The sequence below is a fragment of the Chiloscyllium plagiosum genome, unplaced genomic scaffold (genome assembly GCF_037043375.1).
Source record: "Chiloscyllium plagiosum isolate Xiang-an unplaced genomic scaffold, Cpla_swu_hap1 HiC_scaffold_21, whole genome shotgun sequence".
Lineage (NCBI taxonomy): Eukaryota > Metazoa > Chordata > Chondrichthyes > Orectolobiformes > Hemiscylliidae > Chiloscyllium > Chiloscyllium plagiosum.
In genome coordinates this window covers 13834191-13860694 of record NW_028270159.1, presented here as the reverse complement: position 1 = coordinate 13860694, position 26504 = coordinate 13834191, and the positions used below count along the sequence as shown (strand labels likewise).

At 46.1% G+C, this 26504-nt stretch overlaps 1 protein-coding gene across 2 annotated transcripts in view; it reads left to right on the top strand.

Moving 5' to 3' along the window:
- Window positions 1-26504, top strand: part of LOC122564935 (ral guanine nucleotide dissociation stimulator-like) — a 185706-nt gene that overhangs the window by 40331 nt on the left and 118871 nt on the right. The window contains exon 1 of one of the 2 annotated variants that reach the window (XM_043720430.2): window positions 20971-21129. The exons of the other annotated variant lie outside the window; for it this stretch is intronic. Coding sequence (XP_043576365.1) covers window positions 21043-21129 — 87 coding nt within the window. The 5' untranslated portion in view covers window positions 20971-21042. Of the gene's footprint in view, window positions 1-20970; window positions 21130-26504 lie in introns of those variants that run through there. 2 annotated transcript variants of the gene reach the window in all.

The following is a 26504-nucleotide window of genomic DNA, read 5'->3' as shown; positions in this document are numbered from 1 at the left end:
TCATATCCGATTTGATTATCCAGAACGCCACTTCCCCCTACCCTTCATTCCTTCCTGTCTGAAAGTTTGTCATCCTCAGCCTTGAATATAGTTAAAGACCCACCCCTCTGTGATGAAGAATCCCACAGATTCTCTGGATGATTACAGGAATAGGAAGGCTTTAGAGGGATATGGGTAATATGCTGGCAAATGGCACGAGACCACTTTCAGATATCTGACTCTGCGGGTCACGCAGTAGCGCCGCTGCCTTACAGCACCAGCGACCCGGTTTCGATCCCAGCCTCGGGTGACTGTCTGTGTGGAGTTTGCGCGTTCTCACCGTGTCTGTGTGGGTTTATTCTGGTTTTCTCATACAGTCCAACAATGTTCGGGTTAGGGTGGATTGACCATGCTGTATTGTCTGGGGATGTGTGGGTTAGCTGTGGGAAATGTCGGGTGACAGGGATAGGGTTTAATGGCATCCACTGTCTTGTGTACTCCAAAAGGAGCTGCATTACAACCAATGGCTGCATTTCCAATGGTTACTGCTCATTGTTTTGCTGTTTTCTCTCCCAGTGCGATGAATCTGGGGGGGCTGTTGTTTGGACTCGATGGGCCAACTGGACTGTTTCCACACTGTGAGGATTCTATGACTGTCCTGTAAGAGAAGAAATTCCTGCACATCTTGTCCTACCTGGACAACCCCTTACTCTGAGGCCCTCTGGGTTGTGGACTCTTCCACGATGGCAAACAGCTTTTCCATATCTACCCTGTAAAATCTCGTGATAACATTGTGTGTTTTAATCAGCTAATTTGCCGGTCTTTTTTTTTAAGATTACTTACAGTGTGGAAACAGGACAGTTGGCCCATCGAGTCCAAACAACAGCCCCCCCAGATTCATCGCACTGGGAGAGAAAACAGCAAAACAATGAGCAGTAACCATTGGAAATGCAGCCATTGGTTGTAATGCAGCTCCTTTCGGAGTACACAAGACAGTGGATGCCATTAAACCCTATCCCTTCGGCCCAACAAGTCCACACCAACCTGCCGAAGCGCACCCATCCAGACCCATCCCCCTACACCTAACACTACGGGCAACTTAGCATGGCCGATTCACCTAACCTGCACATCTTTGGACTGTGGGAGGAAACCCACACAGACACCGGGAGAATGTGCAAACTCCACACAGTCAGTTGCCTGAGGCAGGAATTGAACCCAGATCTCTGGTGCTGTGAGGCAGCAGTGCTAACCACTGAGCCACCGTGCCATCTTGCTAGCCACAGGCTGGCAACAATGGTTACGATCTACAGTTGTTAGGTTTCATGTTGAACCCGGATCCACTTTGCCCTTGACATGATTGAAACAACAGACCGATCTCACCAGCAGATTCAGAGTTGTTGCCATCCGAATGTTTTGTGACTTAAGCCAGAACGAAACAGGAGCTGAGTCAGTCCCATCCAGTCAGCGGTGAATCTGGTCCAGATATTCCTGAAAGCCCTTCAGTCTTGGCCAATTGAGGTGGAGCTTCGTAAATGCTCAGAGGCCCCTGAAGAAACTGGGAGCCAGGTTCCAGTATTGCTGAGTGCAGTCAATCTCTGACTTGAGAAAGTGCTGATAGCAATGAATGAGGCAGATGCACAGCTCAGAAATGACCTATCTGGAGATAGGTCTGCGAGTTAGTACGAGCCCCACTCCTAGCAATCGAAGGGTGAACTGGAATAAAAATACAAAAGAATTGCAGGATTATTACAGCACAGAAGTAGGCCATTCAGCCCATTGTGCTCTGTACTGGCTCTATTAGCGAGTGTCAATTTCCTGCCTTTTCCCCAGAGTCCTGCACATCTGTGAGCCACCAGAGGAAGTGGTGGAGGCTGGTACAATTACAGCATTTGAATTTGAATCCCTACAGTGTGGAAACAGTCCCTTCGGCCCAACAAGTCCACACTAGCCCTCCGAAGAGTAATCCACCGCAACCTATTCCTCTATATTTCCCCCTGACTAATGCACCTAACCTACACTGCCCTGAACACTATGGGAAATTTAGCATGGCCAATTCACCTAACCTGCACATCTTTAGACTGTGGGAGGAAACCAGAGCACCCTGAGGAAACCCACACAGACACAGGGAGAATTTACACACAGGCAGTCACCTGAGGCTGGAATCGAACCCAGGTCCCTGGCACTGTGAGGCAGCAGCGCTAATCACTGAGGTACCATGCCATTCCAGAGGCATCTGGATGGATATATGAGCAGGAAGGGTTCATGGGCCAAGTGCTGAAAAATGGGACTAGATTGGATTGGGATATCTGGTCGGCCTGGGCGGGTTGGACCGAAGGGTCTGTTTCCATGCTACTCCTTAGCAATGCCCTTCAAGAGGCAAATCTGGGAGCTCATCGCAAAGAGAGCATTCTAGCACAGCAATGCAGAGAAACAGCTTCCCAGCACATTGTAGGAGTTCATAGTGCAATGAACTGTTCCCAGTCCAGGTTATAGCAAGTGCCTCCTGTCTGAGCAGGGATTTGAGGGACTCTTTGAGCAGACTCGATGGACTACCTCCACTCCTACATCTTCCGCTCTCAGGGTTAAAGTTCAGGTGCAGATTCTTAATCCGTGACACCGGAAGCTTAGGGCCATGTCTGAGGTTCACTGTTGCTAACAGCTGCTGCCTGGAATTATTCCTGAAGGAGTCTTCACATGAGCCCCCTGCATCCAAACCATCCCATCCAGTCCAACAGCCAACTGCCTTTCTTCCCCAGCTCCAACTTCTTTACAATTAGCAGAGACAAAACAAACTGCAGATGCTGGAATCCAAAGTAGGCAGGCAGGAGGCTGGAAGGACCCAGCAAGCCAGGCAGCATCAGGAGCTGGAGAAGTCAATGTTTCAGTCAGTCCTGAAAAAGGGTTACACCCGAAACGTTAACTTCTCCACCTGCTGATGCTGCCTGGCCTGCTGGGTTCTTCCAGCCTCCTTCCTGCCTACTTTAGAACAAGCAAGCTGGAGAAAATGGGTAGTAGAGGCACAATCTTTTGTTATTGTCTAACTTGTCCTTCCATCCGGGAGATGAAACTGTGCCCAGCCCGGTAAGTTCCAGTGAGTAACCGTACTGCATGATAGGGTTTAATGGAGTGGTTAGTTGCTGAGTACAGGGCTGAGGAAGGCATGTTGCTGTGCACTGATGTGTGTTATCTGTACTCCTTAAGTCCTGAGCGGGAAGCGTTGACTGAACAGTTACTGGGAAAATGTAAAAGTTTCTGCTGCTTCAAGCTGAATTTGAGCTCGGTCTGCAGAATGTTTAAGGAAACTGTCAGGAGATAAGGACCAGCGCTGTTTCCTGCTCCATATCCCCAGTTTCTGGCCAAGTCTCCTCCTCTTCCTCTCTCCTCCCCCCTCGACCTCCCCACCATGTTCATGGTGGCACAACCCTTTCCAACTGCCGTGAAAGTGAAAGGCAGAATCTGCATTTTCGTAGCACCCTTCACATCTTTGTGATGTCTCTAAGTGAAGTTACATAATGCCAGGTTATGATCCAACAGGCTTATTTGAGCAAAAGGGAGAGGCTGAATAGGCTGGGGCTGTTTTCCCTGGAGTGTCAGAGGCTGAGGGGTGACCTTATAGAGGTTTATAAAATCATGAGGGGCATGGATAGGGTTAAATAGACAAAGTCTTTTCCCTGGTGGGGGAGTCCAGAACTAGAGGGCATAGGTTTAGGGTGAGAGGGGAAAGACATAAGAGAGACCTAAGGGGCAATCTTTTCACGCGGAGGGTAGTGCGTGTATGGAATGAGGTGCCAGAGGAAGTGGTGGAAGCTGGTACAATTACAACATTTAAAAAGCCTCTGATGGGTACATGAATAGACCATAAGACTTAGGAATGGAAGCAAGGCCAATCGGCCCATTGATGGGTTAGGAGGGATAAGGGCCAAATGCTGACAAATGGGACTAGATTAGTTTAGGACATCTGGTCGGCATGGACGAGTTGGACCAAAGGGTCTGTTTCCGTGCTGTACATCTCTATGATTTGACAAGCTTTAGGAGCGCTGTTCCTTTGTCAGGTGAAATCACAATGTCACTCTGAAAGCTTGTGATTTCAAATAAACCTAGTTAAAAATCACACAACACCAGGCAATAGTCCAGGTTATAGCACTAGTGCTTCCTAATAAACCTGTTGGACTATAATCTGATGTCGTGTGACTTCTGACTTTGTCCACCCCGAGTTCAACACCGCCCCCTCCACAACCTCAAAATGAAGTACTTTGTGGAGTGTGGTCGCTGTTGTGGTGGACCACATAGAGTAGGCAGCGTGCGCACAGCAAGATCCCTCCAGTGGTGTCTTACGGATGAGTGTTGGTCCGGGAAATACAGATAGTTATCTTACTGAGATACTCTATGCTAACTGTAAGTCGATAGAAGTTTAATCCTCCTGCCATTATACCCACGGTTTTCAAGAGACAGCTGGGACTAGTTTAGTTTGGGATTATGGTCAGCATGGACGGGTTGGACCGAAAGGTCTGTTTCCGTGCTGTATGACTCCGTGACTTGGCAGTTGTATGACACTGTGATCTTGTGCTATAAATTCTCTGTCTTATGATCCTGCCCCACCATCGACCTGATGAAGGGACAGCGCTCCGAAAGCTAGTACTTCCAAATAAACCTGTTGGACTACAACCTGGTGTTGTGTGATTTTTAACTTTACCCTGAAGATAGCCATGGCAAATCATGTGGCTGTGTGTTCACTCTTAGAAGGTGTTGGCTGGTTTGGAAAGTCCGGTGTAAATATGCTTTCCGACTGGCAGCAGGATGGGATCTGTGATTTATTGTCTGTGGAGAAGTGGGTGTCTGTCTGGAGGAGACAGTAAGTCTGCAGACCGGTCAATAAGCTGCGTTCCCTCCGTCACTCGGCTTTGTTGCTGATGTGTCGAGGATTTTTTGTTGTCGTCGTGTCATTGTCTGGAGTTTCCGCAGGGAAATGAAAATATCGCTTGGCATCAGTGTTTGGAAATGGCTGGATGGTCCTTTGAGCTAAGTGAAGCTTTAATTGTCCCAGATGTAAATGTTCCCCCCCCTCCCCCAATTGGAATCATCCTTCCTCAGGAAGCCTCACTAACTGCACTCAGTAACCGTTCGACATCTCGTGGTTGCCTTCATTTTGCTGTCAGCTCCAAGTTTGAGGCCAAAACATCGGATGTTTTCCAGAAGGAGTTAGATGTAATTCTCACTGCTAAAGGGATAAAGGGGGTGGAGAGAGCGGGAACAGGAGACTGAATTGGCTTCTCACATTCTGATCACTGCACTATCAGCACCCTTTCTCCCCCAGCGCTCTACCCCTCACTATCGCATAAATACTGCCCCCAATACATCATGTCAGCTCTGATGAAGAGTCATCTGGACTTGAAACCTTAGCTTGCTCTCTCTCCATGGATGCTGCCTGACCCACTGTGACTTGTTATTTTCAGGACTGAATTGGATAGTCTGCCATCATCATATTGAACAGAGAAGCAGGCTCAAGGAGCTGAATAGCCTATTTCTGTTCCTATGTCTTATCCTTATCTCTGGGTTGCCAACTCCAGGTTCAAGTCCCACTCTAGTGTCTGTGGACAGTGCATGATATAGCCACGTAGTCTGACTGAGAGGTTGTAAATCCTTCTCAGTAAATCTCAGAGAGTCTCCTGCCCAGCTATCCTGAGGATATGAAGTGGAGGAACCAGTGTTGGACTGGGGTGGGCAAAGTTAAAAATCACATAGCACCAGGTTATAGTCCAACAGGTTTATTTGGAAGCACTAGCTTTCGGAGCGCTGCTCCTTCATCAGGTAGCTAGGATCATAAGACGCAGAATTTATAGTAAAAAATCAAAGTATCATACAACCTATATGAAATATTAAACACACCTAGACTGCTGTTGTTCAGTATATATCATATCAGTTGCATGATCCTGCCCCACAATCACCTGATGAAGGGACAGCGCTCTGAAAGCTAGTACTTCCAAATAAACCTATTGGACTACAACCTGGTGTTGTGTGATTTTTTAACTTTATCCTAAAGATAGCCATGGCAAATCAGGTGCCCATAAGCACCAATGGAAGTACACAGTCCAGCCCTTGGAAACAGGGGCAGGAGAAAAGACACATAACTATTTCATTTCACTTACAACACTAATGTCTTTGAAATGACTTTGGCTCAGTGGTTAACACTGCTGCCTTGTAGCACCAAGGGCCAAGGTTCAATCCCAGCCTCAGGCAACTGTCTGTGTGGAATTTGTAAATTCTCCTCGTGTCTCTGTGGGTTTCCTGCAGATGCTCTGGTTTCCTCCCACTATCCAAAGATGTGCAGGTTAGATGGATTGGCCATGCTTAAAAATTGCCCAGTAGCATCCAGGGCTGTGAGTTAGCTATGGGGAATGCAGGATTAGGGAATGGGTCTGGGTGGGCTGCTGTTTAGAGGGTTGGTATGGGCTGAATGGCCTACTTCTGCAGTGTAAGGATTTTTTGACAGCTAGTTCCTGCACTATTGTTTTCTGATTCCTGAAATCTTATTGTGCCTCTCATCCTGAAACCTGCCACTTCCCGATGGGAAAACTGTGACCAGGAGACCGCCTATGGGTTACCTGGGAAACCGGAGTCCAGCATCAGTCAGGCCTTCAGGACGGAGAAGCAATCTGAAATGAGTTATTGAGGAACAGATTGTCCTTATGCTCCAGCTTTCCTGTGTCTCTGTGTTCATGTTAACTCAGAGTACTGAGGAAATACGCATTTAACTGGAAATGGGTTAAACACCATTGAAGAGAAGGGAATAGAGAACACGGTGATGAAGGTCTATGAAGATGATGTAGGCAGAACCAGCATAGAATGATGGACTGAATGGACTGTGTTTGCAACTGAGCAATTAACTAAGGACTGAAAATTGGACAGGATTCTCAATCCTTTTGGGTTTGTCTTTCCAGCTTTGGCACTTGGTGGGTTCCTTCTTCTCCCTCAGGATGTGCAACAGGACCTCAGTTTGACACCGGTCTAAGAGCTTTGGTCTGCTCCTGGAGTCTCAGCAGATGAAGGCATGACTGCCTAGTGTGTGGAAACTACTGTCTGTGAATCTTCTGCCTGGGGTGGATAGTCTCCATTTACCTGGGTCACTCTGCTGTGGTTCCTTTGTTGCCGTATGTGGAGGGGTGGCTTCTTTTATTGTTGTACCATATCAGTGTTCAAAGTTTGCTTTGGCATAAATGTTGCTTTGACCTGAGTACAGCTTTTACTCCCTTGCAAATAAACATGACAAGGTGTGTTTCCACAGTGTACACAATCAAAGTGTTTTCCCAGTCAGATAAACTGAGGTTAGGAACAACTCCATTCCCACTCAATTCATTCATTTTACTGTAAAAGTTCCCAGGAAAGAGACCTTGGAGTGCAGGTTCATAGTTCCTTGAAGGTGTGGTCGCAGGTAGACAGGATAGTGAAGGAGACATTTGGTATGCTTGTCTTTATTAGTCAGTGCTTTGAGTATAGGAGTTGGGAGATCATGTTGCGGCTAGACAGGACATTGGTTAGCCACTTTTGGAATACTGCATTTAGTTCTGGTCTCCCTGCTGTAGCAAGGATGTTATGAAACTTGAAAGGGTTCAGAAAAGATTTACAAGGATGTTGCCAAGGCTGGAGGGTTTGAGCTACAGGGAGAGGCTGAATAGGCTGGGGCTGTTTTTCCCTGGAGTGTCGAAGGCTTGAGGGGTGACCTTATATGAGGGGCATGGATAGGGTGAAGAGTCAAGGTCTTTTCCCTGGAGTGGGGGAGTTTGATTCCAGCCTCAGGTGACTGTCTGTGTGGAGTTTGCATGTTCTCCCCGTGTCTGTGTGGGTTTCTCCGGGAGCTCCTGTTCCCTTCCCCAATCCAAAGATGTGCCGGTCAGGTGAATTGGCCATGCTAAATTCCCCATAGTGTTAGATGTTATAGTGTTAGTGTCAGGGGTAAATATATGGGAATAGATCTGGGTGGGTTACTCTTCAGAGGGTTGGTGTGGACTTGTTGGGCCGAAGGGCCTGTTTCCATACTGTAGGGAATTTAATCTTGTACTGCAGTGGCATCATGGGAATGTGAAGTAGCTAGCTTTACATTTTTATTGAACAACATACTTCATCCTCTTTAATCCACGACAGGGTCACTAAGGGGGCCTTGTTCAGTGATGAATTTTATCCTGTGTTGAAACAGTTAAGCTGGCTGTCAGAGATTGTTACGTGTCCATAGTATACACCTAGTAACAAGGAGATTTGTCAGTATTTTGATGGCATTACTACAATGGGGTAGTGATAGATGTCGTTGGAATGAATGGCATGTTATTATGAAGTGTTCTGTAAACCCGTTACCGTGAAAAGCTGTTTATCTAGTATCGAGGGAAATGAGAGTGTTTCTGATCTCGTGGGGGTTTCTGGCATGCATACCTGAGGCTGTAACTATGCCGAGGGAAGTGAGTCATCACGGATCGTGTGCAGAGCTCTGGAAAATAAACAGCGATTCTGCAGTTCTGCAGAAAAAGAAAATGCTTCCGTCGGCACTGAGACTATATCCTGTGGAAAACGTGCTCTGAATGGGGCTGGGTGGCTGTCATGTGGTAAACACATCAACCAGCTGGAACAGACAGCGCAGGAATGTCCCCAGCTTAACCCAGGCCTGTGTTTGATGTTGTTACGGGTGTGATGCCTCGTTTCCTCTGCACCTGATGTTCCCCTCCATCAAATTCCAGAACCCAGGAGATAGAGAGAGGGATTGACCACTGAATGTGATCGTGGCTGACTTCAGGCTTCAAGTCCCACCTCCTCCTCTCCATTTATTCCCTGAGTGAATAAGAATCCCAGCCTTAAGTGTGCAAAGGATGGAGCATCCGTAACCTACCGGGTTAGAGAATTCCAACGGTTCACAACCCCCGAGGCTGAAGCATTTCTTATTTCTTTCAGGTTTGTGGACATTGCTGGCAGGATCAGCATTTAATCGTCCAGAACTAAATGGCTTGCTAGGCCATTGGCAGACACATTGAAGAGTCAACTACTTTGGAACATTGAAATTAGGAACAAGAGTAGGCCCTTCAGCCCTTTGAGCCTGTTCTGCCATTCGGTCAATCTGATTCTGGTGCCAATTCCACTTTCTGTCCATACACCGCACCCCTCCGTAACCCTTGACCCCCTTCTCCATCAAAAATCTTGTTGACTCAGCTTTCAATAAACTCAGCCACAACACTGTTTTCTGGGGAAGAGAATTGCATAGAATGTGTGAGGGAAAAAAAGACAATCTTCCCCATTCTCATTCTAAAAGCAAGACCCCTTATTGAACTATGTGAGTCTGGAGTCACATGTAAGCCAGGCCCAATAAGGATGGCTGATTTCCTCGTCAAAAGGGCATTAATGATGCAGAGGGGCATTTAGAAAGATCCATGTTAGTTTCGTGATCACTATTACTGAACAGAACTTTCAATTTCAGATTTTGTTCATTAATTAAACTACACTAGCTACCATAGTAGGATTGAGTTAATTATCTTGGGCCTTCAGATTGCTAAGTTAGTGACATTAAAACTATCCAACTGACTTCGATCACTGTCGAAAGGTTGGGAACAAGTTTCCTAAGTTAGGTTCTGGGTCCATTTAAAGTGGAATTATGTTGGTGTTTCACACTATCAGTGTTATTCTGACTGTCGTTTTCTGGCTGAACAGGCCAGAGGTTATTGGCTGTGGGACTCAGGTATCTTCTGATAGCCCACCTGGAAGGAATCCCAAGAGTGAGGTTCTTTTGGTGGGACTGGGAGGAACGGGAGGTGCTTCCCTTTATCCCAGAGTTCCCCTCAGCTGCCCCGTGCCAGTGCTGCATCCTCCAAGTTCCCTTACTACCTCCTCATCTGGTACCCAGAGAAACTCATTTCAACTCCAGGAGTTAACAGCAGGAGACTCTCCTCATAAACTGTACAGGGAGACTGTTATCAGCGAACTTAACATTGTCAAAAAAGAATGACATGAACTTGAATATTTATGAAGAGCGAGAGACACTTTGCCAAAGTTTTTCATCTTACACTCCTCAGAGCAGATGTGAGAAAGCCAAGTTTCAAATGATCATAAAAATTTACACTATGGGAGAACAGAACACTAATTGGTTGGCAAGTCAACATTGATTGACCGAGGTGTTGCCATGGAGAAAGCAATAGAAAACTGACTGATGTTGCCATGGAGAAAGCAATAGAAAACTGCGTATAAATTGGCCAATCAGTGTTGACTTGCCAACCAATCAGCAGCACTGTTTTCTCCTGTTGTGATTATTTGAAATTTGATATTCTTGCATTCGTCCTGATTCGTAGAAATGTTTTGTCAACCTGTCTCTCTTTTCAACAGTATTCAGGTGACAATGATTTTGAGTTGTATATATTGTGAGGGGGAGTAGCAGGGTGTAGGGTGGGAGGCTTGAATGACACAGCAGTTATATTAACAATGAGCTATTGCTCCATGCCAGCTGATTTCAATGGAAAACAGAAGTAACTAAGTAAAGGCTCTTCATTTGACAGATTGAATTGAAAAGTAGAGAGAATGTGAAAGGTTCTACATAGTTCCCCTTTGATGGAAATCAGAATAGGAAGTCAAGTTTCTGTGGTTACCAAACAAAAAGCATTAAACAAAAGTCATTACGGTTCATTCTAGTGTTGGTGAAGCAGCAAATGATCTGGGAGTTCCCATCAGCTCAGTGAGACATGTTGTTGGTGTAGCATTGGTTTGCATCGAAGAGTGTGGTGCTGGAAAAGCACAGCTGGTCAGGCAGTAGGAATTCCTGATGAAGGGCTTATGCTCAAAACGTCGATTCTCCTGCTCCTTGGACGCTGCCTGACCTGCTGTGCTTTTCCAGCGCCACACTCTTCGACTCTGATCTCCAGCATCTGCAGTCCTCACTTTTTCCTGGCCTGGATTTGGGTAAATGTAACATGGCAGGCCAGATAAATGCACACGTAGTTGTGAAGTTGCTGGGTCTATCACCACACCATAATCATTGGGTTGGGATGGATGAGGCAGGGTGAATTGCATGCTTCAACCCTGATAGCCAATTACTGCCAAGCGTCACCAATTGTATCTCACTTGCTGAGGCAATTACAAATCTGATTCCACTCAATCAGATGAACTGCCCCAAGTAGTGGGGGAATGCAGTGCACCAGTGAGGCCTTGTAGATCTTAAAGCTCAGGCTGATGTTCCGAGGACCTGGATTATATTTTATTGTGACCAATGGTGAAGTTTGGAAGGTCCTGATGGCATGGTGGTAATATCACTACCTCTGGGCCAGAAAGCCCTGGTGTATGTCCTACCTACCACCGAGGTGTGTTATAACACACCGAACAGGTTAATTTAGTTTAAAAGGTGGTGCGTAACCAAAACAGTGAAGACGCACCTCAAAGTCGAGTCAAGTTTCCGAGAGGTGTGAAAACAGTTTTGATTATCTCTGATGCAACATACTGCACCAACTCTCCAGCCAACGAGGTCACTTCCTGTGAAATGGGTCCCATCATTTGCCATTGGGTGGGCAGGCCAGACCGCCACACCGCACAGCAGGATCCCACTAATGGGCTTAACGTGAACAACTTGTGGGTTTGGGATTTAAACTAGTTGTGAATTTTGTCAGTGAACTTGCTGGGTTTTTCTAACCTGCGTGTTCTCACAGCGATGTGCTTAGGCCTAATGGAAGACCGGGGGTTGAAAGAGGAGGAGAAAAACCTTTTCACTGTGAGAGTGGTTAGGATCTGAAATGTGTGACAGAGGGAAGTCCAATAGGGATTTCGGAATGAGATTGGGTTGGCACCTGGAGAGCGAGTTAGGGGGTGAGGGCAGGGAAATGGACTCATCTCTTTACTCCTGCCGGTATGAACATGTCAGGCTGAAGGACCTCCTCCATCCCCTGATTCTATGACCCTGTGTTTAATAACATTTATTGACAGAGGATTGGCAAGGGGGCAAAACAGTTAAATCTCCCTCCAACCCCTTCAAGAAATCTTTTGTGTTAGTCAGTCAAAAATTAATGTTACATTCCCTCAACACTGCACAAGAGCAGACAGCCTAGATTCTGGGCCTAGTGTGTGAATGGGCCTTGGGCCCACCAGCTCTCCCTGACCCAGAGATACCGAAACATGATTAACAGGAGGAGAGCCCTTTAGGAACACAGCTGGGAGAGCAATCTGTAGGTTACAATTAGCAGAAACTTCTGCTAATTTCAAATAGACCTGTTGGACTATAACCTGGTGTTGTGTGATTTTTAACTTTGTCCACCCCAGTCCAACACCAAGCTAATTGATGCTTCCTAATCAACCCGTTCAGGGATGTTAGCATACATCCTTTGGATCAGGTAGGACATGAACCCAGGCCTCCTGGCCCACATATAGGACCACTATGGCATGGTGGCTCAGTGGTTAGCACTGCTGCCTCACAGCGCCACAGACCTGGGTTCAAATCCAACCTTGGGTGACTGTCTGTGTGGAGTTTGCACATTCTCCCTGTGTCTGCGTGAGTTACCTCTGGGTGCTCTGGTTTCCTCACACAATCAAAAGATGTGCAGGTTAGGTGAATTGGTCAGGCTAAATTGTTCCATAGTGTTCATGGATGAGTAGGTTAGATGCATTAGTCCAGGGTAAATATAGGGTAGAGGAATGCATCTGGGTAGGTTACTCTTTGAAGGGCTGGTTGGGCCGAAGGGCCTGTTTCCACACTGTAGGCATTCTATGATTACCACTGGAGCACAAGAGACCAAGCCTCAGTCAGTCCATTCGAAAATATATGCTCCAATCAGCTCAATCTAATTTTCCTCTTCCCTTTTTTGAGGCTCTGTACTTGATCACTTGTTCGGAAAAATGGAAAGCTGTTTAGCAACTTAAACTATAGTGCTCATAGCCCCAGCTGCCTCACAGTGCGTTCCAGTCAGTTAAGTACTTTTTTAAACGTCTCATCACAGTTATATTATCACCAGGAATTTAGTCGTGAGACACTATTCTACAAAAGTGTTATTCCTTGTGAGGACGTAGTGGAAAGTGTTTTGACTGGGATTCATGTAGTTCCGCTCAAAACCCATAAGACGTCAGCAAGTTGAAAAGTGGAGTGAAGCTGCCACCAGACTATAAGATGGAGCAACAGGAGCAGGCCGTTCAGCCCATTGAGTCTGCTCTGCCATTCAATGAGTTTGTGGTCGTTCTGATAATCTTCAACTCCGCATTCCTGCATTTTTCTCCATGACACCTTGATTCCCATGCTGAATGGTAATCTGTCAGTCTCAATTTTGCCTGTAGAGCACGCAAAGCAACATGTTTCTCTGTATCTTGGTACGGGTGACAACAATAAATCAGACTCAAACTTAACGACAAAGCCTCAACAGTCCTCTGTCGTAAAGAATTCCACAAACTCATCACATTCCGATGAAGAAATGCCTCCTCATCTCCGTCTTAGGTGGGTTACCCTTTACACTACAATAATCATGTACCTTATGTGATATTCAGAAAGGTTGCACACAGCAGACTAAGTCAGACAGTAGAGACTCCCTATGGATGGCTAGCTGATTGTGCGAGAGACTACCAGTGATGGGTAGTGAAGGTGATGGTGTGGGAGGAAGATGTTCTGTGGTTTGAACTCTCAGGAAGAAGGAAAGGTCTTTTTAAACTCTGATTTCCTGGTTACCATGATGAAGTTTTGTCACATTATTAGCCTGACATAACACCTTGTGAGGTAACAGGAGATTCTCAAGTGATTTTGGTTTGATTCCAAAGTGCGGGTGACAATAAACTAGATATAAGAAGTGTTCAAGCATTCTATCCCTTCACTGTTTATTCTCACCACCCCAATCGTTCCCAACAGCAGACATTTCTGTCCTCGTTTCTCAGAGTGGCGATCTGCCTTGGGATGATGATATTGGAAATATCAAGCTCATATTGTAAACTGCTTGCTGCCTAGTTCCGGCCCGTGTTATAGGTATCTGCCTTAGATTCCTTAAGGTCAGGCTCCATGCTAAAGGATTCAAGCACAGGGTGAATGGATGGAGGAATCTGGCTCAGTGAGTACCACGTTTGTCTCAGGAGACAAGCGATTGTGAGTTGAAGGCTCAATCCAGAGACATGAGCACTGAATCTGGGCTGACCCCCCCCCCCCCCCCCCGCCCCAGTGCAGGGCAGTGAAGGTGTGCTGCACTGTTGCAGGTGCTGTGTTTTAGATGAGATGCTAAACTGAGGGTCTATCATCGCTCTTTGCTACCCACTTTGGAAGCCAAACCAGGAGGGCAGATTACTATCTGAATAGCATCCAGATTGGGAAAGCGGGAGGTGCAGTGAGACCAGAGTGTCCTTGTACACCAGTCATGAATAAGCTTGCAGGAGCAGCAGGCAGTGAAGCAGGTAAATGGTATGTTAGCCTTCGGAGTGAGAGGATTGAAGTGCAGGAACAGGGACCTCTTGGTGCAATTGTAGGAACACGTCTGGCGTGATGTGTACAGTTTGGCCTCCTTCCCTGATTCTGGGGATGGAGGGAGTGCAACAAAGATTTTCCAGACTGATTCCTGGGATATCAGGACTGACGTATGAAGAAAGACTAGATCACTTGAGAATGTAACTTCTAAAAAACGTTTTGCGATTTACATATGAAAGAACTGAAACCAACATGGTCATTCTAAAAGGTCAGAGACTTAACAAACAATCCAGGTCTTTTTCAAGATATAATTTCGGTTACATCACACTAAACTTTTGCTATAAATTATATGTCTTATAATCTCATTCTCCACAACCACCTGATGAAGGAGCAGCGCTCAGAAAGCTAGTGCTTCCAAATAAACCTGTTGGACTATAACCTGGTGTTGTGTGATTTTTAACTTTGTACACCCCAGTCCAACACCGGCATCTCCGAATCATAGATCAGTTGGGATTATATTCACAGAAGACTGTCGGAGTAATTTCGTAGAAACCTATAAAATTCCAACAGGACGAGGCACAGGGTAACCTGCAGAAAGGATCTTCCCGATGACCAGGGGAATCGGAAAGTCAGCAGTCACAGTCTGAGGATATAGGGTAGGTCATTTTGGACTGAACTGAGGAAAAATGTCTTCACTCAGAGAGTGGGGAGCCTGTGGAATTCTTTGCCCCAGAATATGGTTGAGGTGAAAGCACTGGATGCTTTCTCAAAGGAGTCAGATATAGCTCTGAGGGCTAAAACGATGTGGGGAGAAAGCGGGACCAGGGATTGAGTTGGATGATCAGGGATGATCATATTCAGAACAGGCTCAAAGGGCCGAATGGCCTACTCCTGCTCCTATATTCTATATTATTGTTGTTGTAATATCCCATGGCACTATTTAAAGAGAAACACAAGGATTTTTGTGGTGTAGTGATAGTGTCCCTAATTCTGAGCCAGGAGGTCTGGGTTCAAGCCCCATCTGCTCCAGAGGTGTACAAAAACATCTCAGAACAGGCTGAGTAGACCATGTCTTTAAAGAAAGACAGGGGAGGTACTGCTAGTAGATTGGTCAGCATTTATCACTCAAACAGAATTACATTATCAGTTTTATGTCGCATTGGTATTTGTGGGAGCTTCCTGTGTAAGAATTGGCTACTGAGCTTCCTACATCACAGCAGTGACCAAACTTCAAACATACCTTTAGGACATCCTGACATCATGAAAGATGCTGGATAAATGCAACTGATTTTTCATAAGCCAGTTTCACTGGCAGCTTAGTTCAGACACCACAAATCCATGAGGAAGAATTTAATAAAATCGCACGGTGTTTATTTGATAACATCACACTATTGAGTTTCAGTGCTACAAAATGTGCTTACCCTGTTAAAGGATCAAGGTACAGTACACTGTCGGAAAATATCTTCTGCGTCTAACAATAGAGAAGGATGACAGACATGGAGTGGAAGGAATTCAGGAGAAGGAAATGAATGAAAACAAAATAGTTTTTATTTGTGTAGTACTGTCCACAATTCCTCAGTGCCTTATAGTTAATGAAGCTGCTCTTTATAAACTGAATCTAGACTGACCCCCGCCGCCCCCCCCCCCCTTCCCCAGGGAAGGGCAATGAAGCACCTGCAGGTGCTGCCTTTTGGATGAGGTAGTAAACTGAGGGTCTATCATCCCTCTTTGCTACTCCACTTTGGAAGCAAAACCAGGAGGGCAGATTACTATCTGAATGGCAACAGATTGGGAAAGCGGGAGGTGCAGTGAGACCAGGCAGTGCTGTAAAGTAGGAGGCATGGCAGACAAATCTGTGCAAACCAAGGCCCCACAAACACCAATGGGATACTGACCACTATCTTCTGACCTCGGGCTCTGGTTGAGGTGGAGTTACAGATTCCCTGCCCTTTGAACAAACAGTGAAGTGGGATTGTCTATGGGCTTCAGTTTAACTTATTATCTCAAAGCCAGCATCTCTGACAGTGCAGCACCCCCTCAATATTGTCAGCCTGGATTGTGCACTCGGGTCTCTAGGAACCAACAACCTCCTTAAACAAGCGGAGAAAATAAAATATTTTTAAGACCAGGGATTTTATAACACACCAGTGGAGCAAGTGGGAACCCTATCTCCTGGCTCAGAGGTAGGGACATTACCACTGCTCCTCAAGATCTCTCGGAAACTACACAAAGGCTGGTAGCTGAAACTCTGATTAGTTCTAAGCACTGTCATCACCAGGCCAGTATTTGTTTGTATTATCAGGAATGAAGTTTTATTTTTGTGGTTTTAAGAAGAGACAGGAACCTCCAGGGCACTTTTACATGTAAATGGCTGACCCCGTAACCTCAGCAACCAAGTGTCAGAAGGGGCCGGGCATAAGTTTCTGAGAGTATAGGCTGCTTTTGTTCTGTGGCAGCAGCTGAGGAATGTTCCTGAACCTTCTAGATCCATCAGCCTGCCATAGGGAAATGTGGAAACAAATGGCTATCTATATAAATAATAATGGCTCATTTTACATAGCAACTGTAACCAGGTTTTAACTCAATTGAAACGACTTGTTGTTCATTTGTAAAAGTCTTAGTAGAGTTATCTTCATCGGAATCTGTGGCATTTCAAAGGGACTTGAGTGTGGAGTTTTTATAAAATATCACATTTTTAAAAGAGGCAGCTCCAGAATGCTGATTAACAGATCATTTAACGTACAGATACAGTGCCTATTGTCAACATTACATTTCATCTAACTTCTTCCTGGAGGGTCTTTTGGGCAAATCGTATGAAACGTTTAGTGGTGGTGATTGAATGCAGACTACTTTCTCCCCAGCCTGCGCTGCTGGTCTGTGATTGACTGTAGAACTGGAAGGGTAAAGATTAGAGTGGTGCTGGAAAAGCACAGCAGGTTGGGCAGCGTCCGAGGAGCAGGAAAATCGACATTTCGGGTCATCAGGAACCCTGATGAAGGGCTTTGGCCCAAAACATTGATTTTCCTGCTCCTCGGATACTGCCTGACCTGCTGTGCTTTTCCAGCGCTACTCTAATCTTGACTCTAATCTCCAGCATCTGCAGTACCCGCTTGTAGAATTAATAGGTACCGGTTTTCAGGAAAGACTGAACAGGTAGAGGGGTTACCTGCAGGAGAGACAGCAGGTGAAGGTTGACCTGTATTGGAGGTCTTTAACATCGACTGCTTAATCGGTAGTACAGAATGTAAATAGAGCCCAACCATCATCACTCTCTTCTCGTGCTGTGTAAACTGTCCTCTCCTTTCTCTCTTGCGTACACGTCAGTCCCAATGAGACAAAAAACTTCAACTTCACTTCCCTTCTCAGTAAATGCTGGAAGTATTGTGTCGGGTGGACATATGTTTCCACTGGGGAAACTATGGGACCATAACATTTCAATTGGTCACAAATAAATCCAGTTAGGGATCCAGGATTTGTTGAGAAGGTGGAATTCTTGGGATAGGAAGTAAATTATTTAAATCATGATAAATATAAAAACATGGTGATAAGGCCACGTTAGAATGCTTTGGAGCCTGGATGTGAGCACAGACTAGCAGCGCTGAATGGCCTGTTTCTGTGCTGTAACTGTGATGGGCCTCATGGATTATTTAACCTACACCGAAGCAAGATGGCTCCCTCCACAGGACTTAACACAACAGAAAAGCAAACAAGAAAGAACTGGAGGGGAGGCAGGAGATAGATGGGCCAGTTACCTGTAGGAGAATAATGAGAGACATTACTGGCCGAGGTTCTGGTGAACATACAGTCTAGGAACAGGAGTAGCCAACGGCAGCTGGGTCCGCCATTTATTATAATCTTATCTGGCAAAGGCATCATGGCCAAGGATGGGGTGGGGGAGGGGAGAACATAGGCGATGGGGGAGGCGGAATGGAGATGATAGGGTGGGGGAGGAGGTATGGAGATGAAGGAGTGGGGTAAAGGGGAATGGAGATGATGGGATTGCAGGAGAGGGATTATGGAGATGATGGGGTTGCGGGAGGGGGATATGGAGATGATGGGGTTGTGGGTGACATATGGAGATGTTGAGATGGGGGGAATGGGTACAGAGACAGTGGGTGGGGGGGGAATATGGAGACAATGGGGTGGAGCAAGTGACACACAGAGATGATGGGATGGGGGAGAGGGATATGAAGATATTGGGATGGGGGGAGGGGAAACAGAGATGATGGGGCAGGGTGAGTGACATATAGAGATGTTGGGATGGGGAAAGAGGAATAGAGATGATGGGGTGGGGGGTGGAGATGGTTGATGTCATGTCAATCTAAACTCTACATTCCTGCCCACCCCCTTTAACCTGTTACTAATGAAAAATCTGTCTTATCTCTTCAAATCCCCTCAATGTCCCAGCACCCACCACACTCTGGGAGAGTGTATTCCTCAGATTCACCACCCTTTGAGAGAAGTAATTCTTCCTCAGCTCTGTTTTAAATCTGCCAGCCCTTATCCGAGAGAGTCCTAGAGATCGACAGCACAGGGAAAGCTCCTTCGGCCCATCATGTCTATGTCAGTCAAACACACCCACCTCTTTATTCTAATCCCATTGGCCCCTCATTCTGGATTGTCCCTTAAGGGGAAATACCGACTCTATATTTACTTTGTCAATCCCTTTTAGCATTTTCTAAACCTCAATTTGGTTTGATTGGTTTATTATTGTCATGTGCACCAAGGTACAATGAAAAGTGTTGTCTGATGTGCTTTACAGGTGGATCATGCTGTACAAGTTATACCAGGGTAACAGAGCAGAGTGCAGGATACAGTGTTACCGTTGATGAGAAGGTGCAGAGAGAGATCACATCAACATCAAAGAGGTCCATTCAAAATTCTGATAACAGCAGGAAGAGGCTGTTCTTGAATCTTTTCTCGTTCTTTTCAACTCTGGAGAGTACAGACCTAAACTACGTAGTCTCTTTTCATTAGACAGACCCCTCACCTGTAGAATCAATCTAGTGAATCTTCTCTGAGCTTCCTCCAATGTAGTTACACCCTTACTCAAGTAAAGGGACCAGAACTGTATGCAGTATATCAGAAGGGTGATACGGAAAGTGTTAACCTGCCTTTCACAGGTTCACATACTGCCGGTACCAATCTAGTGTGTACTGGATCCAGTCCAGGTCTGGAGTAAGCTTTCTGTTCCCTTGAGCATTAGACCTTGTTTTCCCAAACCAGACAAGGATACAAGATGACACATTGTCAATACTGGATTGAAAGAGTCTTGGAGTAAGGGTGAATTATATCAATAAACTCCATGGGTCCACTTTGAACCTGTATTTAAATAAATCAATCTGAAGTCTATCTGCTAAATATACTTTTCACTCTTTGATGCTTTTTCAGGTGGTTAGACGGTGCACTTTGTTACAGCATTGACTATATTAAGAATACCAGCTGATGTACGATTATGGTTACTGTGAACTGGAGAATCTGTTAACTCTCTTATCTGTCCCCACTGTAACCTCCTCTCCATCTCTGTTTATTCTTTTTCTATTCATTTCACTGAGTCTGGGCTCCTGTGCAGTCCCTTCCCTCATTGGCAACTGTGCCTTGAGTCAGAGACCCTGTGGCAACATGACCATTAGAGGCATTAACAAAATGTAAAGACTTGCATTTATATAGCACCTTGAACAACCAACTGAAAGTGTTTAACAGACAATGAAGCAACCTTTGAAGTGTAGCCACTGTTTTTATCCAGGAAGCTCGGCAGTGCACAAATTACAATGTGATAACGACTGGCTAACCCTGATAGTGATGGTGTTTGAGATAAATGGTGCCATGGGCAGTTTCGCGTGGACCTGAGAGCATGGACAGGGCCTCAGTTTAACGTCTTTTTGGAAACACAGACTGTGCAGCACTCTAGATCTGCACTGGGATGACTGAAAGACCGATGGTCAGGTTGCCCTCTTGGGTGGACATTACAGACACTGTGCCACTGATATGAAAAGAGTAGGGGAGGTTTCCCCTGGTGTTCAGGCACTAGCTTTAGAAACAGCAGATGTGGTCATTGTCACATTGTTTTTGTTTGTGTGTGGAGCTGTATTCAAATTAGCTGTACAACTTTACAGCAGGTCACTGCACTTAAAAATACTATATTGGCTAGAAAGGTCTTTGGGACTGTGAAAGGTGTTATATAAATGCAAGTCTTTCTGCATAAGCATGTGTTTCTAATAAAACAGATGTGCTTTACATAAGTGCAGTCGATTGAATAGCAATCTCAGGGAGTTGAGATGAGGCAGTGCAGAGTGGGAAAGAGCTGTGTATTGGTATGAGGCTGGTGTGTGTACTTTGACAGCAAGATGCAGATCTGGGAGCGTGTTCCAGCCTGTACAAGGAAGGCAATGAGGTAGCAAACCCAGAACTGCAGTCTTTTTTTAAAAATCCAGGGCTGCAGAACTGACAGGAAGGAAGCTTTCTTACAGCATCCGCCAAATTCGGTGCAACACAGACAGTGGGGTGGGGAGGGGGGGGGGGAGTTTCCCCGTGTCACAGTGACAGGATTCCCAGTGCTAACTGACAGCAGGCAAGCTGTGAAACAGCCATGTGAGGAGGGAGTGTTCAATATCCAGTGGTTCACAGCACAGGAGAAGGGGGAGAGAGAAAGAGAGAGGGGGGTGTGCAGAGAGAGAGAGGAAATGGAGCCAACAAGATCGCTGTTCAGCCTTCAAACGGCACTAGCCCAGCCCGTCAAAGTCTGTATGTTCGACCTGATCGATGGCTTGGTAAGTCTGTCTTTCACACACATCCTCTTGCCACGCAGGATTGGAGTTGACATACTCAGAATGCCGGCCCAACTCACACTAACGTGTCTGAAGAATTGTCACTGGACCTGGAACGTTAACCTTGCTTTCTCTCTCCAGAAATACTGCCAGACCTGCTGAGTTTCTCCAGCTATTTAACCCTGCTTTCTCTCTCCAGAACTACTGCCAGACCTGCTGAGTTTCTCCAGCTATTTCTGTCTTTATTTTGTTTCAGATTTCCAGCAATTCTTTGTTTTTATTTTTGTTTAATGGAATACACCAGCATCCCCCCCCCCCCCCACCCCCATTGCCGAAATTGATACAGAGAGGTGGGGGAAATGAACAACAGAAACAATAAATTTGGGTTCTCTTGAACATCGGTTTTGCTCGACAATGTATCCTCACACTATGCCTGGGCCCTAGAGTGTTGGACATTTAAGATTTATGATCTTCTGCAGTCTGAAGTGGATTAGTCCTGCAGCGTTCAAGAGTTCTGGCTAAAAACAACAGGAAGGATGACAACATTATATAATTGTTAACAATAACATTGCCACGAGGCTAATGATCCTTGTTTCCCCCAAGGTAAAGGTGGCTCAGTGGTTAGCACTGCTGTCTCGCAGTGCCCAGGACCTGGGTTCGATTCCACCCTTGGGCGACTGTGGAGTTACACATTCTCCCCGTGTCTGTGTGGGTTTCCTCGGGGTGCTCCAGTTTCCTCCCACAATCCAAAGATGTGCCATTTAGGTGAATTGGCTGTGCTAAATTGCCCATAGTATCCAGGGATGGACAGGCTTGGTGGAAATTGCAGGATTATAGGGAAGGAGGAGTGGGATGCTCTTTGGAGGGTTGATATGGTCTTGCTGGATTGAATGGCCTGCTTCCACACCGTAGGGCTCTATGATTCTAATACTCTAGGGGGATGGGTTCAAATCCCACCAAGGCAGATGGTGAAGTTTGATTAGATTAGATTCCCTACAGTGTGGAAACACGCCCTTCGGCCCAACAAGTCCACACTGACCCTCCGAAGAGTAACCCACCCAGACCCATTTCCCTCTGATAAATGCACCTAATACTATGGGCAATTTAGCATGGCCAATTCACCTGGCCTGCACATCTTTGGATTATGGGAGGAGACCGGAGCACCCGGAGGAAACCCACGCAGACACGGTGAATGTGCAAACTCCACACAGACAGTTGCCTGAGGCTGGAATCAAACCTGGGACCTTGGTGCTGTGAGGCAGCAGTGCTAACCACCTTGAATTCAATTTTTTGAAGTTTGAATTCAATTTTTAAAAACTTAGAATTAAAGACTAGACTCGTGTTGATTAGTCCTTTCGGGACAGAAATCAGCTGTCTTTACCCAGTCTGGCCTCGATGTGAATCTGGAACCATGTGGTTAACCCTTCACACCCCTTCGCAATGGCTCAAGCCAGCTGCTCAGTTCAACAATAACCAGGGATGGGTCAGAAATGCTCGATCACAGAGTAGCACCCGTATCCCCATAACCAAATAAACCATTCACCTGTTTTTGCACAGTCCTTACCATTGCTGCTGTCAAACTCCTGGGCACCTTTTCTCAAGGTTAGAGGTGTTACATTGATGCAGGTAGAGTTTGGACGGAGAAATGGTGGTGGGTTGTGAATTTGAACTTTATTTTTAAACCTACTGCCTTGCTTTATGTCACGCTGTTGGGAAGGAAGATGCCTTTGCTGTCCATTCCCAACAGTTAAAAGAACAAGCAGTGAGAGTCCTCCACTCAAATCCTAGCACAGCCCTACTCCAAAATCAGTGACTCAAAGTTGAGGCAAGGTGTTTTTATTCACTGCTGTGATGTGGGTGTCACTGGGTGGGCCCACTAGCAAGGGCTCACCACTGCCCTTGAGAAGGTGGGGGTGAGCTGCCTTCTTGAACCACTGAAGTCCACCTGCTGTGGGTTGACCCACAATGCCCTTAGGGAGGGAATTCCAGAATTTTGACCCAGCGACAGTGAAGGAACGGCAACATATCTCCACGTCAGGATGGTGAGTAGCTGGGAGGGGAACTTGCAAAGGGTGGTGTTCCCATGTATCTGCAGCCCTTGTCCTTCCAGATGGAAGTGGTCGTGGGTTTGGAAGGCACTGTCTAAGGATCTTTGGTGAATTTCTGTAGATAGTACACGCTGCTGCCACTCGGTGTCGGCGGTGGCGGGTGTGAACATTTGTGGATGTGGTGCCACTCAAGTGGGCTGCTCAAAAAGACAGTTGTACTGTTCGAGTCTCCAGACATGCAGTGGTCCCACCAAGGTCAGAGGTGCCTCCCCTCCTCCGATGCATACTGGAGGTTGGCAAAGAAAAAGTCACACTTATAGTGCCCGCCAACACCCCCCAGACCAAGCCTTGGCCCCAAGCTCTGGAGTCCGCCCCGTATAGATTTACTCAAAAGCAAAATGCTGCAAAACTAAAGTTTTTATTAAAGCTGGATCATCTCAGTGGCCTAGAAATCTAGAACTCAAGGCTAATGTTCTGGGGTCATGGATTCAAATCCCACCATGGCAAATGGTGCCATTTGAATTCAATAAAAGTCTGTAATAAATTCTAGCCCAATGATGACCTTGAATTTATTGTTAATGGTTGTAAAACCCATCTGGTTCACTAAGTAAACTTGCATCCTTACCTGGTCTGGCCTGCGTGTGAGTCCAGCTCCAGAGCAAGGTGGTTGACATTTAACTGTCCATTGGGCAATTAGGGACGGGCAATAAATGCCAGTCTAGCCAGCGATGCCAACTTCCCGTAAGTGACCTTTTTTTGAGCTGAAACATTCTGACTCTCTTTACTTGAATGTGGTAATTAATGGAGAAGAGAGAAAATCAGTCACTTTGTAATAAAAGCTGAAGATGCTGGAGAAACTCAGCAGGCCTGGCAGCATGCATGGAGGTGGAAAGCAGAGTTAGCGTTTGCAATCCAGTGACCCTTCTTCACCACAATAATTCTGTGCTTTGACCTTCTGACCTAAAGGCAGAAACCTCTGCATCTTAGCAGCAGAGTCATGTGTGGCATTATACACACTGTTGTTACACAGATTGTGGAGTAGAACTCTCCCTGATTTAACAAGCTCTCGTACAGTTTGCATTAAACAGTGTTTTGGCAGGAAATGTAAACATTTCAAATTATAGATGTGTTATAAAGGTAAGTATACATCAGTTTGTAAGATACTTACCTTTGTGTATAAATAGATCGTACTATTAGAAATAAAATTACATAAAGTTATGTGAATTTAGTCTGTAATTTCCTATTTCCTGCTGTATATTTATATGTACCTTGTATCTGGTATATATTTATGTTCCTGTGCCTCACTGATAGCCCTGCTCCGCTGAGTTATTATTTGCGATGTCATAGCCTTTGGTCCACTGTATATTTAGCATGCACACATACACAAACACACACACTTGTCTCCCCTATTAAAGTCGATTTTCTGGAGCTTATAGGCCTGTTAGTCACATACAACTTGCTCCTTCTTTGCCAATAGTCGAATATAATTCAGGCAGTAAGCAGTGATCTGACCCTTCTGTTCGTGTCAGATTAATGCTTCTTTACCCATTTGACTTATTAACTAGTCTTATTGCTAAGAGAGTAGTTAACAATCAACCACGCTGTCTTGTAGGCCAGACCACGTAAGGATAGTAGATTTCCATCCCTAAAAGTGAACCAGATGACAAACAAGAGTGATTTCACAGTCACCATTAGATTAAGATTTTAGTGAATTCAAATTTCACCAGCTGCTATGATGGCTTGACCGAACCAGAGGACACAGCTTAAAAATACGGGGTAGGCCATTCAGGACAGAGATGAGGGGAAACTTCTTCACCCAGAGAGTGGTGGCTGTGTGGAATGCTCTGCCCCAGAGGGCAGTGGAGGCCCAGTCTCTGGATTCGTTTAAGAAAGAGTTGGATAGAGCTCTCAAGGATAGTGGAATCAAGGGTTATGGAGATAAGGCAGGAAGAGGATACTGATTGAGGATGATCAGCCATGATCATAATGAATAGTGGTTCAGGCTCGTAGGGCAGAATGGCCTACTCCTGCACCTATTGTCTATTGCCATTTGAATTCATTCTCCCCAGAACATTAGCCAGAGGTTCTTGGTGACCAGCAATCCTTCTCTTCAAGCTGCCAAACGTAGCCATTCCTCCGTTTTCCTCCCCCCACTTCAAATTGATACTCTCCCAGCTCATGTTGGCATTCTCTTGCCTCTTCCATTCATTCGGCAGTGCTCCTATTGTGTTGTTTCTCTCCGTTATCATTCCCCTTGTTTCTCCCCCTGCCCTAGCACCTTCCTGCTGACACTACCACTGTGAGTGCTTGCTGCTGCTGCTGCTGCATCTCGTGACTTGGACCAGATGCTTGAAGATCTGATCTTCACGTGTTTTTTGCATGAATGTAAACGTGTCGTTTCTTCAGAGCATCTGATGTTTGGCAGTTCCTTGAGTTTTTTTTACTGTGTGGGGATAGAATGCTGCTCATCCGAGAACCCTGTGTCCCCCTGAGACCCACATGCAGGTGGCTGGTGCTATCAGACTGTATGTTTGGAGGACAGTGTGACTCAGTGGAGGAATCCACGTATCATCCACCCATGAGTATCACCATCTTTAGTCTGGCCTTTAGCTCTAGATGGTTTACAGTCAGCCTCTTCTGAAGCAGATGGCACTTGAACCCAGCTCCTCCTGATCCAGGGACAGGGACACTACCAGTGGTCCACAAGAGTCCCTAACTACTGGGATAATTTGGCAGCCACAGGATTTGAACCTGTGTTGCTGCAGAGGCTGGAACCTGAGTCTGGTGCCTCAGACCGCTTTGCCATACAGTTCTGCAGTGTCCAGCCTTGTAACAGCTCCCACAGCCAGCATTCCCTCTCATTTTCTTGTGGGAGCTTCTGTGTGTGGCAGTGTTGAGCAGAACCAACAACCAAAGCCATGATTTGCACACTGATGCCAATCACCAAGTGTGGGATATCGGAACGGCAGTGTGCATGAAGTTTAGAGGGAACGGCACTCACAGCGTTCCTTTCACTGTGGTTGAGTGGGTAGCACACTTGAACCAGTGTTGGCAGGTGCTCGGTTCAGGTCCCCCTCTAGGATTTGAGCTTGACATTGCAGACTGACACACTGCGGTGCAGTGCTGTGGGTGTGCTGCGCTACCTGCTGAGGTGTTCAGCTGGGAAGTTAGACAAAGCTTTGGTTTCTCACCTCAGTTGAGTGATAAAAGTTGGTTGAACGGAATATTGAGCACCAGAAGCTGGGAAGTGATGTGTTGTTTACTCTGCTTCCCTCTGACAAGAAGTGCCACCCCCACACACCAGGTGTGAATACCCTGACCAATAGCAGC